The sequence below is a fragment of the Dipodomys spectabilis genome, unplaced genomic scaffold (assembly GCF_019054845.1).
Source record: "Dipodomys spectabilis isolate Male_0828 unplaced genomic scaffold, ASM1905484v1 ptg000095l, whole genome shotgun sequence".
In the NCBI taxonomy this organism is placed as follows: domain Eukaryota; kingdom Metazoa; phylum Chordata; class Mammalia; order Rodentia; family Heteromyidae; genus Dipodomys; species Dipodomys spectabilis.
Window position 1 is genome coordinate 19,322,509 of NW_024870772.1, and position 17,645 is coordinate 19,340,153.

At 38.7% G+C, this 17,645-nt stretch overlaps 1 protein-coding gene across 3 annotated transcripts in view; it reads right to left on the minus strand.

The window, feature by feature from the left end:
* Positions 1-17,645, minus strand: part of Epsti1 (epithelial stromal interaction 1) — a 99,675-nt gene that overhangs the window by 18,584 nt on the left and 63,446 nt on the right. For 2 of the 3 annotated variants that reach the window (XM_042685791.1, XM_042685789.1), the window contains exon 8: positions 12,802-12,834. The exons of the other annotated variant lie outside the window; for it this stretch is intronic. In XM_042685791.1, the coding sequence (XP_042541725.1) occupies positions 12,802-12,834 (33 nt within the window). The remainder of the gene's footprint in view (positions 1-12,801; positions 12,835-17,645) is intronic. 3 annotated transcript variants of the gene reach the window in all.

Below are 17,645 nucleotides of genomic sequence, written 5' to 3' on the forward strand. Positions count from 1 at the left end.
CCCAAAAATATTTAAAATATTACATAGTGTGATAGTTATAGGAAGATACGTATCGCCAAAAGAGGAAAAAACGATGAATTGTGTATTCAGAAGCTATTTTACTTTTAGGAAACAATTTCATAAAAGGCATTTGTGATAATAAAGCAGATCATAAGGAATTAAGGATGAACTGGATGATAAGAAAATGGTTACAGTAAGATTACCTTTGTTGTGCATTAAATGTGATAAAAGAAGATGTGGTTTCTCTGGAGATAGCAGTATCAAGAAAAAAGTTAGTTGGGGCTGGAATGTAGCTCAGTGGCAAATTGCTTGCCTAGTAAGTTCAACGTCCTGGGTTCAATCCCCAGTACCAAAAAAGAAAAGACAAAAAAATACAATTAAAAAAAACCCAAACAAAAGAAAATAGTTAATTGGCTCCTTTTATTTTAGTTTAGTTATATTGATGGCACTAAGGATTGAACTGAGGGCCTTGTGTTCCCAAGGCAGGCTCTCTATCTGTGCCATACCTCACTTATTTTAGTATAGTACAAGTAAGTATATTATTGACAAAGAGGAAGCAACCAATGAAAAATAATATGCTGAGATGAAAAGGGAACTATAGAAGGTAAATAAATTGGTAGAAAAGGATGGAACCAAATCAAAAATAAGATACTGGATAGTTAACATTTAAAAAAAAAAGATTGTCGGAGTTCTGGGAAGATGGCGGAGGAGAAGCTGGAATCTGAACAAGCTCTTGCATAGAAAACAGTTTCAGAGTTCCAGTGAACAGTCCCAAGCCAGAGAATCACACCAAGTGTGCCATCACAGGACAGAGTTAGTCAAGAGAGGGGAAGCCAAGCAGACACATCTGAGCCCCTGCCAGCAGCTGCCGCGGCGGCGGCAGGGTCGCGGCAGCGACCACCGCCGCAGGAGCATACCTGAGACACAGTCCGGGACGAAGGAGCCAGACGCAGCGGACGAGCGGATTCTACTCAACACCAGCAAGAACCGACAAGGAGCAGACAACTTCATCCTGCACTTTGCAGACCAGAGACGACCCAGGATCCAAGACTCGGCGTGAGTAGAAGCCCGACTTCCTCACTCCTTCTCCGGGAGCAGAGGAGGGAAGGCCACCCCTCCCCCCCCCAGCACCGGTGATCTCCATCTTGGATACCGACAAAGCTCGGAGGAGCGGCTAGCTCCAGCTCAGGCCTTGGAATAAAACGAGTCATTTAGCAGGTCACAAGAACTTAACGGCGAAGTGACCTCACAGACTCAGTTCCATCCAGGGAAAAGTCACCCAGCTCAGGCGCCAGCCATTGGAGTGGCTCTCCTCACCGGGTAACCAGAGCCAGAGGCTGCCCCTCCCTCTAGCAGCCACCACAATCAATTGAAAAACAGAAACCCTGAGAATGGCTCCAGGCTGGGTGCTGTGAGTTTTTTTTTCACAAAATAGCCCCAGGGAAAAGCTACTGTTTGTTGAAAGGCCTCAACTCTACCCAGAACCTAGCCTCATCACTGCATCCCCCTCTTTTGTGATTCTCAAAGCAGATCACCCTCCCAGTAAACTAACCTGGGAGGGGGATCTCAAAATCTTGGGTAAAGCAGAGCATTTTTCTGCCTGTTCCAACAAACTGACTTAAGAAACCAATCAAGCCACAGGACCTCAAGCTGACCAGAGACTCCAACCAGACTCCAGTTACAGACAAAAGGGAGATACAGGACTCTTCCCACCACTCCCAAAAAAAAAAAAAAAAAAATCAAAGAACTTTTTTTTTCTTCTTCTTCTTTTCTTTTTTTCTTTTTTTGTTTTGTTTTTTTTTTTTCGTTTTTTGTTACCTTATATATATAAAAAAATTTTTTTCCTTTTCTAAAACTTTTATTAATCTTTAATTTTTGCCTCTTCTGAAAAAATAATTGTTTTCCAGTAACTTTTTTTTTTCTCCTCTTATAATTTTTATTTTAGGAATACGTGAATGTGTGTTTCCCTTTCTTTTCTTGTCTTCTTTCTCTTTTTCTTTCATTCTTAACTATCTTTTTGTTTTTTGTCTAGCTCTACTGAACTTCTGATCTTTTCTTCTCACTTTCCTATCCTTTCCACCTTTTCCTCTTTTGTTCTTCTTTATGTGACTTAACTCTTGTCCTGCACATCCTCAGATAAACCCGTAGTTAACTAGTAGACCCTATCCCCCATTGTGTACACACTTAATCCACAAACTTATTACTCAATTCAAAACCTCTGAGACTTAAATTCATTAATAGCAGTACTACCTCTTTATACCTATATAATATTTTAAGCATTTTTTAAAGTTTTTCACATCTCTATGTCCCTCCCTTTCTCTCAACATATTCACATTCCTCTCTAAATAGATGGTCTTTTAATCTCTATAATAACATTAATTTTTACATTTCTATTTTTTTCTGGTCTCTTTTCATTCCCCTTTCCCTTTCTTCTTTTTCTCTCTCTCTCTACTTGCATCCTACCCAACCTATTTCCTGCATTGTGATTAGGACTTAGTTAACTCTCCCTGTGCCTCCCCACACCAATCTATTCCTATTTTTTACCCACATCTCTCCCTAACCCTAATAATTTCTGGTTTTCCAAATTCTTCTCTGCGGTTCAAAGTCCTTTAACATTTAGTTGTTTGATGTCGAATAGATGTATCTGTTGAACTAGATTGTATCTGTAGACTATTTACTGTACAAATGCAAACTTTGGTTGATGGTTGCCTTAAGATAGTGTTCTAGCACAAAACTGGTGCTATCTTCATCTCAAATGGGCAGAGTAAGCCGGAAAAACACAAGAAAAATGGCAAATTCGGGTATCTCAATTCCCAATCTTGATAATCAGGGGTTAGAACAGATAATGAATAATCCAGAGCAGAGATCCCAAATAGCTCTACAAACACTGCTGGCAAACATGATAAATGAGAAGTTTGACAACGTACAAAGGACTCTGTATGAGCGTGATAGGGAGAGAGAGGAGGCATCCCAGAAGTTTATACAGGAATATCATAAGCGTGAGGAAGCTACTCAAAAACTGATACAGGATTTGCGTGAACAACTTGAGAATACTCAAAGAGAAAGGGAGGAATGGCGTGAGCAGGCTGAGAACACTCAAAGAGATCTGCAGGAATCCCACAAACGGGAGGAAGCTAATCAAAGAGTAATACAGGAATTGAGAGACCAGGTAGAGAACACACAAAGATCACTAAAGGCATTCATGGAATCCATTAACAAAGAGCTGAAGGAAGTCAGGGAGACCACAAAGGGAATGCTGAATGGAACCCAACAGAAGGAATGGGAGCCCAAAGAAACCATAACCAATCAACTAAGTGATTTGAGGACAAACACTGAACACCAAATTAAGGAAGTAAAGAAATTCATACAAGACCTAAAACAGAGCTTCAACAAAGAACTTGAAGCCATCAAAGCTGACCAACTAGAAGGAAAAGAGATAAAAAACAAAGTAGAGAGTCTTGACAGCAGGTTAGACCATGCAGAAGATCGAACCTCAGGGATTGAAGACAGCTTAGATATTATAGAGAAAGAACATACAACCATCCAAGACAAGTCCAAGAAATATGATAGATCTATCCAACACCTGGAAGACACCATCAGAAGGCCTAATCTAAGGATAATGGGTGTAGAAGAGCACCTAGAAACAGAAGTTAATGGTCTAGGAAATTTGTTTAACAGGATCCTAGCAGAGAACTTCCCAAACATGCAAAAAGATAGGCCTGTCCAGATACAAGAAGCCTTTAGAACCCCAAATAGACCAGACCAGAGTAGGACATCCCACCGCCACATTATAATCCACACAGGATCAACTCAGAACAAGGAAAAGATCCTTAAAGCTGTCAAGGAGAAAAGGGTAATCACCTAAAAGGGAAACCAATTAGAATCACTTCAGATTTCTCAGCAGAGACAATCAAAGCAAGAAGAGCCTGGAATGATGTATGCCATGCCCTAAAAACAAACAACTATCAACCAAGAATACTGTACCCAGCTAAACTCTCCTTCATAACTGAAGGCCAAATAAAAACCTCCCATAGCACAGAAAAATTGAAACAATACATCTCCACCAAACCAGCCCTACAAAAGATTCTTAAAGATGTCCTACACATAGAAAACCAACAAGACCGCAATAAAGGCCAAGAAACTGCACCCAAACTGAGAATCCAAGAACCATAGGAAGAACCCAGTTTTCGCAGCCCCCAAGAAGGTAGAAAACATGGCAGGAACTCCCAAATACCTCGTAGTCCTATCTCTTAATGTTAACGGACTGAACTCTCCAATTAAGCGACATAGACTGTCTAGTTGGATTAAAAAACAAGACCCTTCTATCTGCTGCCTGCAGGAGTCACATCTTGCCCGTAAAAACAAACACATTTTCAATGTCAAAGGCTGGAACAAAATCTACCAAGCAAATGGCCCCCATAAACAGACGGGAGTTGCAATCCTAATATCAGATAAAATAGACTTCAAATTAAAATTCGTGAGAAGAGATAAAGAAGGTCGCTACATACTAATTAAAGGATCTCTCCTTCAGGAGGATATTACAATTCTAAATATCTATTCGCCAAACAATGGAGCACCCAAATTTATCAAAGAAACACTACTTTCCCTCAAATCCCATATAGATCCAAAGACATTAATTGTTGGGGATTTTAACACACCACTCTCCCCACTAGATAGATCAACTCGGCAAAAACTCAACAGAGAAACCGCAGATCTAAACAGCTGCATAGATCAACTAGACTTAACAGACATCTACCGAACATTTCACCCAGCAGCATCAGAATACACGTTTTTCTCAGCAGCACATGGAACGTTTTCTAAAATAAACCACATTTTAGGCCACAAAGCAAACTTGTCTAAATTCAGAAACATTGAAGTTATACCTTGCATTCTCTCTGACCACAAGGGAATAAAATTAGAACTCAACACCAAAAGCCACCAAAGAAAGTCCGGAATCACATGGAGGCTGAATAACACACTGCTGAATCATGAGTGGGTCATGGAAGAGATTAGAAAGGAAATTCAAATGTTCATGCTATTCAACACAAATGAACACACAAAATACCAGCTCCTCTGGGACACAGCAAAGGCAGTACTCAGAGGCAAGTTTATAGCTCTGAGCTCCTACATCAACAAATTGGAGAGATCTGAAACTAACAATTTAATGACACATCTAAACCTCCTTGAAAAAGAGCAGCAAGATAAACCCCAATCCAGTAGATGGAAAGAAATAATCAAAATTAAATCAGAATTAAATGAATTAGAATCCAAAAAAACTATAGAAAGAATCAACAAAACAGAGTTGGTTCTTCGAAAAACTTAACAAAATTGACAGACCCTTAGCAAATCTTATCAGAAAAAGAAGAGAACACACCCAAATTAATAAACTCAGAGATGAGAATGGAAACATCACCACGGAAACAACCAAGATTCAGAACATTATAAGGGAATACTTCTCAAAACTTTATGCTAATAAGTTTGAGAACTTGACAGAAATGGACCTCTTCCTAGCAAATATTGACATGCCAAAACTAAACCAAGATGAGTTAAACTATCTTAACAGGCCCATATCAAGCATTGAAATAGAAACAGCAATAAGAGACCTCCCAGCTAAGAAAAGTCCAGGACCAGATGGTTTTACAGCAGAATTTTACAAGGCCTTCAAAGCAGAGCTCACACCAATTCTCCTCCAACTCTTCAATGAAATTGAAAGAGAAAGCTCACTACCGAACACATTCTATGAAGCCATCATAACCCTCATCCCAAAACCAGGCAGGGACTCATCAAAGAAAGAGAACTATAGACCCATTTCTTTGATGAACATTGATGCAAAACTTCTCAACAAAATTTTGGCCAACCGACTTCAACAATTCATCCAAAAAATCATACACCACGATCAAACAGGATTCATTTCAGGGATGCAAAGCTGGTTCAATATATGCAAATCAATTAATATTATTCATCACATCAACAGGAGCAAGAATAAGAACCACATGGTTATCTCAATAGACGCAGAAAAAGCATTCGACAAGATCCAACACCCCTTTATGATGAAGGTTTTGGAAAAATTAGGAATCCATGGAACATTCCTCAATACAATAAAGGCTGTATATGACAAACCTACAGCCAGCATTATACTCAATGGTGAAAAACTAAAGCCATTTCCTCTTAACTCAGGAACAAGACAAGGATGCCCACTCTCTCCACTTCTCTTCAATCTAGTATTAGAATGCCTAGCTACAGCAATAAGACACGATGCAGACATAAAGGGGATCCAAACAGGGAAAGAAGAAATAAAACTCTCCCTCTTTGCAGATGACATGATCTTGTATTTAAAGAATCCCATAGACTCCACTCCCAAATTACTCAAGCTGATTCAAAACTTTGGCAAAGTAGCAGGTTATAAAATTAACCCCCAAAAATCAATGGCTTTTCTGTATGCAAACAATGAGAAAAGTGTGGCTGAAATTAGGAAAGCAACTCCATTTGTAATAGCCTCACAAAAAATAAAATATCTAGGAATTAACTAAAGAAGTGAAGGACCTCTATGATGAAAACTTTAAAATCTTGAAAAAGGAAATCAACACAGAACTTAAAAAATGGCAAAACCTCCCATGCTCCTGGATTGGAAAGATTAACATCGTGAAAATGGCAATACTTCCCAAGGCTATCTACAAATTCAACGCAATACCTATCAAAATTCTACCCTCATTCTTCAAGGAAACAGAAGAGGCAATCCAAAAATTCATATGGAACAATAAAAGACCCCGAATAGCAAAAACGCTCCTCAATGGAAAGAACACTGCTGGAGGAATATCAATACCAAATTTCAAACTCTACTATAAAGCCATAGTAATCAAAACAGCTTGGTATTGGCATAAGAACAGACCTCAGGACCAATGGAATAGAATTGAAAACCCAGAAATGAACCTACAGACCTATAGCCATCTAATCTTCGATAAGGGAGCTAAAACAATAGAATGGAAGAAAGACAGCCTCTTCAGTAAATGGTGCTGGCAAAATTGGTTAACTACATGTAGAAAACTAAAGCTAGATCCTTATATATCACCCTGCACCAGAATCAACTCCAAATGGATCAAAGACCTTGAACTCAAAGCAGACACTCTGAAAACATTACAGGATGGAATAGGAGAAACCCTAGGTCTCCTTGGCTCAGGCCGAAATTTTCTGAATAGAGACCCAGAAACACAACAAATCAAAGAAAGGTTGGACAAATGGGATTGCATAAGGTTGCAGAGCTTCTGCAGGGCAAATGACATAGCTAGTAAGATCAATAGAAAGCCCACGGATTGGGAGAAGATCTTTACTAGCCATACAACGGACAAGGGTCTCATATCTAAAATATACTTGGAACTCAAAAAATTAAACCACCCAACAACAAATCCTCAAAGAAGCAACTGCCCAATAAGTAAGTGGGCGAAAGACTTAAAGAGAAACTTCTCTGAAGAAGAAAGAAGGATGGCCAATAGACACATGAAGAAATGTTCAACATCCCTAGCCATAAAAGAAATGCAAATCAAAACAACATTGAGATATCACCTCACTCCAGTTAGAACAGCAAAAATCAAGAACTCTAACAACAGTTGCTGGAGGGGATGTGGACAAAAAGGAACCTTACTTCATTGTTGGTGGGAATGTAAACTTGTTCAACCACTTTGGAAAGCAGTATGGCGGTTCCTCAAAAGACTTCACATAGAGCTCCCCTATGACCCAGCAATCCCACTTTTGGGCATTTACCCAAATGTTTACAAACAAGGCCACACTAAAGCTACCAGCACAACTATGTTTATTGCAGCATTATTTACCATAGCTAAGATATGGAACCAACCCAGATGCCCCTCAGTAGATGAATGGATCAATAAAATGTGGTATATATACACAATGGAATTCTATGCCTCCATCAGAAAGAATGACATTTCCTCATTTGTTAGGAAATGGAAAGGCTTGGAAAAAATTATATTAAGTGAAGTAAGCCAGACCCAAAGAAACATAGGTCCCATGGTTTCCCTTATTTGCAATATCTAGTATAGGTATGAGTCAAGCGGAAAAAGTCAGAGAATGTGATGTTAGGAAAACGAACCCTCAAATATGTATTTTAATGTTTTTGTTTCTTTCATGCATGTGTTTCTAACGCATTTATAAGATTATTTCTTTGTTGCTTTGTATGTCCCTCCCCCACAGTGTAACCCCCGCTTTCACTATATTTGATATCAGTATAACATGTGGAGGAGACGGGGACAAACAAGTCGTTTAAGGATTCAGGTGGACCTGTTGCAACAATGAGAAGTACAAAATGTCATATCAAAACCAGCTTTACAATGTCGGTGTGAGGGGGGATTGGGTGGGGGGGAGGGGGGAGGGTGGGAAGGGAGGTGAAGGGTAAACAAAGGAGGAGGCTGTAATGCTTGGTAAGAAATGTATGCATTATCCTGCCCATGTAATTGTAACCCCTCTGTACAGTATGTTCTCAAATAAAATAAAATAAAATTAAAAAAAAAAAAAAAACGATTGTCCTCAGAGGCCACCATAAAAGAAGAATGAGGAAGTTATAGATGCCCAGAACAAAATAATTGTCTTGTCACTTCAATTTAACTTACTATGAATTTATACTACTTACAAATTATGCCACCGTATGCATTCACTACATGTCTGTCGAATGACTAGAATTAGCAAACATACAAATAGCTGCAATGGTATCAATTTGTTTTATTCTGTACCATCTTACCATTTATACAATCCCCTTGTGTTAAGGTAAATCATTGAAGTGTTCAGGGATGACAGATTCTCCCAACCAGGGAATGCCATCAGTGGACATTTCCCAACAACAGATTGAGCAACGAAGGAGAGAACCAAAAATAAGGTAGAGTGAACAGATGGGTAAAAATCATGATGTGTTGTTATTCAACTGTTGGGAAATCCCAACAGATACAACGATCTGAACATGAAAGCTATTTATTTTAGCCACAGCTACAGTAATAAAAGAAACTAAGTTATGCAAAAGAATATGCAATAAAACCATGTTCAATCAATAGCCAAAAAATATGTACACATCAATATTTGCTTAGCTGTAAAATAAAAACAAGAAGTAAACATAGTTTAATAAGAAATGAAAAATGGCATCAGTAACACAAGCACTGTGCTTCTTTGCATAGCTTCCCATTATGTCTCTTGCTTTTACTGAAGTCCCGATAAACCTCAGATAAATAAGTCAAAGAGAAGGAAAGAAGGAGGGAGAATAAGAAGAGTAGAGGGAGGGATAGAGAAAGAGAAGGAGGGAAGGAAGCATTTTATAACTGTTTTACAGCTCAGCCTGAAAATTAAGTCTGTTTTTCTAATCTGCTGAGCATTCTGTTTGTGGAATGTTCTACTTTTAATGGTTTCCATGACCCAAATATATATATCAAGCTTTATAACACATTATTTAAAATTCACTGGAAGTTCTTTTAAAAGATATCAGTCTAAGACTGATATGACAACATTCTCCTTGGTAACCAAGTACCTCTGGACTTGATATTAAATTAGAAGCTCAGACAAACACATAAATACTTTCACCTTATCTGAGAAACATGATTAAAAATACAGTATGAGCATACACTAGATTTAGCTTCTACTTACTAATTACTAGAGTCTAACTATAACATTGTTTATTTAATTGTGGATTTCCAAGACATGTCAAAATAAAATGTATTTGAGAAAAGCACTAAGGGAGAAAAAAATGTTTCCTGTTTCTTTATTGCTTGCATTGTGAATTTAACCACTAAATTCACAACTCAAATTATTTCTTTCAACAACTTAATGACCTCAAAGCACAAAGCCGACTTAGTGACTGGCAGCCGTGGACACTGTATATTTGCTGAACTGTGAGCCAGGAAAGGGCTAGCCGTTGTTTGAAGGACTTAGCACTCAAAAACATCAAACCATGGCAACTTCAATGGGTAAAGATACTCCACTTATAATGCACCTTTCTAAACATGATTTCTACAACAAACATCTCTATTTTCCAAAGACCTGCAAAAACGAACATCAAGGAAATCCAAAGGGTAGTTCGAATTCCAATTAATTGTGTAATGGAAGAAAGAAGCTTGAGAGCTTTTTCTGTAAGAAGTACTGACAGTACTTGTCAGCCACCAAAATGGCAAAGAGAAAATCAAGAAAAATAAGGACAGTAAGTTACCCAGCTAGTTGGAGATCACTATTTTGCTCATTGCAAGGATGTGGGAAGAAGCAGCACCTTGAAGTTAAACATTGGTCTTCCTCACCCTCACCTCCTGCTGGGGATCTTGAGCCTATTTATCAAAGGTAGGTATGGCTATCACGTCATAGCCAACTCCATACAGTCATGAGGACTCACATTTAAGAATTCAGGAAGCTGTGAGTTTATTTCACTGAGTTGCATTGCTCAAAATACTTGGAATGTAACACATTGGCATGCAGATATGGTATATTAAGATACACCACACCTGCATATAAATATGTTCAGTCTTAGTTTTGTAAGTCTGTATGCCTGCCTTTTTGTCCACCAGAGATTGCTCTGGCCTCCATCTGTAATTTCACATGCCTTAGGTTTAAATGAGATGCTGGTCATGTTTTGTGTGGCAGATCACAAGTTCACATATGCTCTAAGAGCTTCCAGCACCAGCTGATGCCAACACAGATGGCCCACTGCAGGGCTATCTTACCATGGAATTTTGACCAGCAGAAGCTATTACCATACATTCAAAACACACCCAGCACGCAGCTTTTATTTCCAGTGGCAGTGGGTATTTTTTTAAAAGATGCTTTTATATATCTAAGTATTGCATTAACTGTGCCTTCAGTTCTTGTGTCTTCCTCCCTTTGAAAATCCTGGCCTATAAAATGACAGTGGAAAAGTCCATGGAAAAGTTTTAGCACAGTAAACAACTCTGTCTACCATGGGGCTGGAGTTAATAATTCAACCTGTTTCGAGCATACACTAAGCTCCCTATCCACACTTGCTTACTGAGTGATTTATGCATGTCTGAAGACATCCCTTGGGATATATAAAAAGAAGGCTAGTGTAAGCACAACCATCCAGCACATTGTAAAGGATGATTTAAATGTTTGTTTAATTAAGCTTTAAAAATTTTCCCTCAGAGATAACCAACATAATTTATTCCCTCTGGTGGAAAGCTAAAGATATTTTCAAGAATATTTCAACTGGCTGATCAGTCCCTATTAAAGATAAGCAATAGCAGCCATGTCTTTAAAAGCACTGACATATCCACACTTCATCAGTGGCATTCTATTATACTTGCCAATTGGTGATTGATACCATGCAATTCCAAAGATGGGTGTCTATTTTAAAGTCTTTGCATTCCTAATCTGTACCTGAAGCACACTGAGAGAGGAAACAAAGCCTGTCCAGGTGCACAGAGCCTTGGAAGAGACAGCCCCAGCCAGTCTTTCAGTCTTCCCAATCCACCCCATCAGAGTGACTGCCAACCCAGTGTTCTGAATGTATTAGATTTCAAGTACAGATTGGTCCTGACCCGGGATGGCTTCACTTTATGATTTCTCAACTTTATCACAGTGCCAAAGTGACACACGTTCAGTAGGAATTGTGTTTTGAATTTTGATCTTTTCCCTGGCTAGAGATATGCAGTAAAATATGATCTCTAGACGCTGAGAAGCACAACAAGAAGCTGCAGCTTCCATCAGCTCTGCAATTATGAGGATAAACAATGAACATCCACAGTGTGCTGTGTTGCTGAGCTAAGATGCTGGGTGGGTGAGATGTATGGAATGGATTTTCGACCTGCGATATTTTCAACTTATGATGGCTTTATTGGGAGGGAACTCCATTCTGAGCTGAGAAGCATCTGTATTCGGTTCATTTGTCTTTCGACCTCACATTGACTCTGTAAGGCAAAGAGGCCAGCCTGAGCATCTAATGCTTAGGAAATTCCACTGATCTCATAAAACTCCCAGCAGCATTGCAGCAGCAGGTTCCATATTTCAGGCCTCGTTCTCTGGACTAATAATCCATAAAGCTTATGTAGGCTGGCTCCCCCTTTTCCCATAGTATAATTTTTCTCAAGCACTTCTTAGCTCATTGCTCCATTCCTGTCATGATGAAAATCCATATGCCATCAAACAGCAAGACCCCACTTTGTAGGGGGAGGGATACTCTTGGAATTATATTATTTACAACAGTACCAATGAGAATATTAGAAAGCGATGTATACAGAAAGCCCTCATATATCTAAAGCCTGCTACACCAAATGGGCAAACCTCTACAGTTTGATTTTCTCTTATCCCCTAACCCAAGAGGACTACAGTAAATCACAGATGAGGTCTAGCCTTCTGATGATCCCTACTTTTTACAGGAGAGAATAATCTTTTTCACAGATATTCCACATGAGACCCAGGTAACATGGATAAAAAAGAAAGAAGGGAAGGAGAATAGATGGTTTCTATTTAAGAAGTTAAGAGGTAGAGTAAAATGTGCAGATAAAGCAAATGCTATGATTTGAGCAAGAAACCTAAATTCTATTTCAATACTTTCCTTTTATGCTTAACTGCTTTGTTCTTTTATCAGAATATGGGTCCTACTTTGTGACTGGGAAATAAAATGGTTATTAGCTATACATAGAGAGACAGACAGACAGAGACAGACAAAGACAGACAGAGATAGACAGAGACAGAGAGACAGAGACAGAAAGAGATAAAGTACCATATAAAAGGCTTCAGAAACTAGGAAGTTACATACTTTAGCTAGGAAGAGTTTGAAAGTTACTTGCAATTTTAATGCATACATACCCAGTTGGGATCCCTAGACAGGACTGGAAGTTTCTGTTTAAAAAAAATTAATAGGAGGGTAAATATTTGTTATCTCTATTTTCTGTAGTTCCTAATACACTACATAATTAAATTCACCATAGTCCCATACTTTTCCCAGCATTAAATGTTTATTGAATATAATATATATGAGAATATATATGAATATAATATATATAATATTGATGATAGGACTTTGTTCTTCAACTAAAGCACATTTTTATCTAGTTCTCTCTCAAAGTATGCTTATGATGTATTCAGTCATAACAATAAATCATACTTAAATGCAATGGGAGTGAGCACTGTGCCCAGACCTTGGGTCATTGTCACCTCATATGGAAGTCAGACAAGATGACTAATGATTCTAGTGCCATAATGTGATAACTGTCGTGACGGAAGCCACCAAAAAGGACTCTTCATTAAACAGAGTCTAGGACACCTTCTCTGAGTGGGTGACACAGAGTTGTGTGTCAAATAGTGAAAGAAATCACTAGCAGGACATCCTATAAAGAAGCAACAAATAGCATTGTAAGTTTTTAAGATAAGAACAACAGGAACCACATTCTTGTAGCTTGCCAGACAGAAATTTCTTATCTTAGGAACAGGCAAAATCCAAATATCTTCAGGGTCGGCTGATTCTGAACACTGAGAGAGAAGGATCTCTATTCTAGGCCGTGCTCTTGGCTTAAAGACAATCATCATCTCCTGTGTCTTCCTGTCACCTTCCTTTTACATATCTCTATGTTCCAGTTTCCCTTCTGATATTAAATATGAGCTTCATTTTCATTTGATTGCCTCTGTAAAAATACTGTCTTCATACAGGGTTACATTCTAAGATACTGCAAGTTGAGATTCAACCTATAAATTTGAAGGGGAGACCAAAATTTGACCCATGATATGCAATAAATCTAACTTCCAAAAACAGATCTTTCTTCTCTATTCTCAGAATTTACCCCTACTGAGAGGATATAACAAACATAAACTCTTGTCTTTAAAAACCAAGAAATAGTCAGGTTCAGGTGGTTCACACCTATAATCCTAACTACTCAAAAGGCTGAGATCTGAGAATTGTCATTGGGAGCCAACCTGAAAGGGAAAATCCTTAAGACTCTCATCTCTAAAAATGCAGAAAATGGAGAAATGGAGATGAGGCCTGATTGGTAGAGGACCAGCCATAAGCCAAAAAGCTAAGCAAGAGCAAAAGATCCTGAATTCAAGCCACAGTGCCGAGAGGTATCTGAATACATTACAGATACCTCTTGATGAAAAAAAAAAATCCACGAAGATGAAATCGTTAGTGACTTAGGGAAAGGATGAACTTGGAGACTTGCTGGAAAGGGACAGAGGACACACAGGGGAAGCCTTTTTTTTTTTCCATAGAGCATCATAGGGCCCAAGAAATGGATGCATCAGTTCCTGGGGAAACCAGGGGGAATGATACGAAAATGAAAGAAAGGAATTATTGGGAAATATCAGTAAAAACTGTTTATCTTCATACACTTGCTCTTGTCCTGAGAACTCAAGTACTAATTCTCAGAGCCCCAGTAGGATATCAGAACTGTTTTCTGGGAAAACAAGCCCAGATACACCAGACACAGCAGATGGTAGTTGTAAAATTCCAGGCTGAGCAGGAAAGAATGGAATAAAATCTTGTAACACCAATGCCCTCTGGGAAATTTTATTTTGTTTCCTGTTCTGTTTCCTTTAAGTAACAGAAAAAGAAAAAAGAAAAAAAAAGGAAAAGAAAAGAAGCCCTTGGGGAAAAATAATTCAATCCTTTCTCTGTGAAAACAACCAAATCAGTAAATGATTAGAAGTTAGCAATATATGTCTGACTAGAAAGGAAAAATATTTAAAAGAAATAAAGTTAGAAGATAAATCCAGGTGGCTTGGAATCTGAGTAATAGGAATTCCATAAAGAGAAAATGAAGAGAAATAAATCAAAGAAATAACACAAGAAAATCATTTAGAACTAGAGATGAGTTTCCATATTGAGAAATGAATTTTTTAAAAAAAGATCCTTGCACTAAGCCACATCTGTACATAGTCTCAGAAAAGGAAAAGATATTAAAATATTTCCAAGGGAAGTCTGAAAAAGCCATTATATAAGAACTGAAATTCAAATTGCTTTGGATCTCTCAGGAGATGATGCTCAAAAGTAGGAGCATAATACACTCAAAATTATCAAGGAAAATTATTTCCAGTTTGGAAGTGACTAGTTAAATTCCAAGCAAAATATGAAGGCTGAATAAAGATAGTTTCAGCCTAGTGAGTTGTTACTTGAGGAACAACTAAATAATATGCTCCACCAAAAGAAATAAAAAATATACAAGGAAACCAAATAAACAATAGATAAGGAAGTTATAAGAGCAATTCCCAAACTGACTTCAAAGAAGTCATTCTCAACCTTGGCTGCACTTTAGAACTACCTTGGGAGCTTTAAAAGCACTGAAGCCCCAGGCCATAGTACAGCAGGATCTCTGGGGGTATGACCTAGGTATCAGCCACTTCTAAAGCTCCTCAGGTTAGACCACAAAACAGAGAAGGCCACGAACCCCTGTGATAACGGTGAGTCCCAAGATGATGGCCGGGTTGCAGAACTGAAGCACAGCCAGTGTGGTTTTGAGCAGGTGAAGAGAGGGATTCAGGAAGGGACGGGGTGGTCAGAATGGACAAGCTATCTCACAGGCACAAAATGGAAGAGTGTATGCAGCTTTGCATCCAGAGGCAGTTTCAAGACCAGTCACAAAAACAGAAGACAGTTTCCTTTGGACATTCGACTGAGAAAATGCAAAAGTAAAATGTTATAAACGTTATAAAAGAAGAAGGAAAATGGAACTAGAATATGTTAACTGGCTAGGCTGTGGGAACATGTTTATATAATTGGAATAAAGGAAAGCTTGAAGTACTGAGTCATTACACTAAGAGAATAAGAAGCAATGAGTTAACAATGTTTAGAAATGAACAAGGGATGCTCGACAAGATATGTACTCATTGCCTTACTCATGTAACTGTAACCCCTCTGTACAGCATCTTTACAATAAAATAAAATTTTAAAAAATAGCAAAAAAGAAGTGAACAAGGGATAGAAATGTGTGTGTGTGTGTGTGTGTGTGTGTTAATGGTACTAAGAGTCAAATAGCAGACAACAAAGACAAGTGGTGTTCTGAATAGTCATCTCAAGTAAATGCCCCCATCCTAAACCTGGCAGTCTGTTAACAGTACTTTATGTAGCCAAAGGGATTTAGCAGAAAATGAAAATATTGAGATGGGAAGATGGGCCTGGACTTTTCAGGTAGGCCCAATATACACATGAGGGTCCTTCTTAGCGGAAGACAAGGAGGTCAGAGGGGAAAGAAGGAGATGTGAAGGCAAAGCAGAGACTGGTGAGATGTGGACAAGAGCTAAGGAATTCCAGTGGCAGAGGGGCTGAGAGAGGCCAAGAATAGATGTTACCTGTCCCGACACTTTCTAGAAGGAATTAGCCTGCAGACACATGGACCTGTCACCTTAAGACTAGTTTTGAATTTCTAGACCCAGAAATGGAAGAGAATAATCTTGCTTTGTATGAAGTTACTAAATTTTTGGCAGTTTCTTACAGCAGTGTTATAGGAATTTAACATGGTAAGGTCGGATTGGAAGGGGTACATGTGACTCAGACATTTTCCTATCATTTGACATTTTAAAAAATGAATATCAGAGATGAGGAAGAATAGTAAAAAGGGTGACATTGATCAAGATTCATCATACCCCCAAACTGAAATGCCTTGTACAACTTAAAGATTATTTTAAAAATATGTGATAAGGCACAAATGAAAAATGATCTCATTATGTATGCAGAGCCATTGTGAGTATAGGTCCAGCATGGCATGAACTATAGATAGGGAGGTAGCATTCCTGTATACCTAAGTCACCCACCGACGGTGTTTCAATGAGCATCTTCAGTAGGCCCTGACACCTGTCTGCATTCCCATAAGCTCTCAGGTGATGTTGATGCTGTCAGCCAAAAGATCTACACTCAAGGCTAGTCCTCCACACTATGGAGGACAAGGAAAGGCTAAAGAGAATGAATCAAGAGGAGAAAGAAGAGGGGAGGAAAAGAATAGAGGAAAAAGAGTAGACAGGCAGAGGGAAAGTTAGAAGGGGTATTGTGCTTAATCCAGGGTAGTTTAACTTAGTCTTGAGATAAGGAAAGCCAAGCTGGGTGCTGGTGGCTCATGCCTGTAATCCTAGATACTCTGGAGGCTGAGATCTGAAAACTGTGGTTCAAAGCCAGCCAGGGGAAGGAAACTCCATGAGACTCCAATCGAAACTGGAAGTAGTGCTGTGGCTTAAAGTGGTAGACTCCAGCTTTGAGTGAAAAAGCTCAGGGATAGCATCCTGGCCCTGGGTTCAAAGCCCCATGACCACACACACACACACACACACACACACACACACACACACACACACACACACACACACACACACACACACACACACAGAGCCAGAGTTGACTCTGAGCAGCAACTATATTTAAATACTGTTACTCTCAGCAAAAGAAGGGGAAAGAAACCAAGGGCTGAAAGCTTTTAATATATACCTGGAAATCCATAATGCTAAGGCAGAGCAGGGTAGTACTTTGGGCTCCACCAAAACACCACATTCTTACAGGAGAGAGAGAGCTACTTAAGTTAACTATAAATATACTGTTTGGATTCCTAAACCTGAAGTTTTCCGGTAACATTTTAAAGGAATTTTATTTTAGCCCTTTTTGACAAAATTATAGAAGACAAGGATCTTCTGATGGTAGGTCCACATTCAAATGAGAAGTACATAAGAAAAAA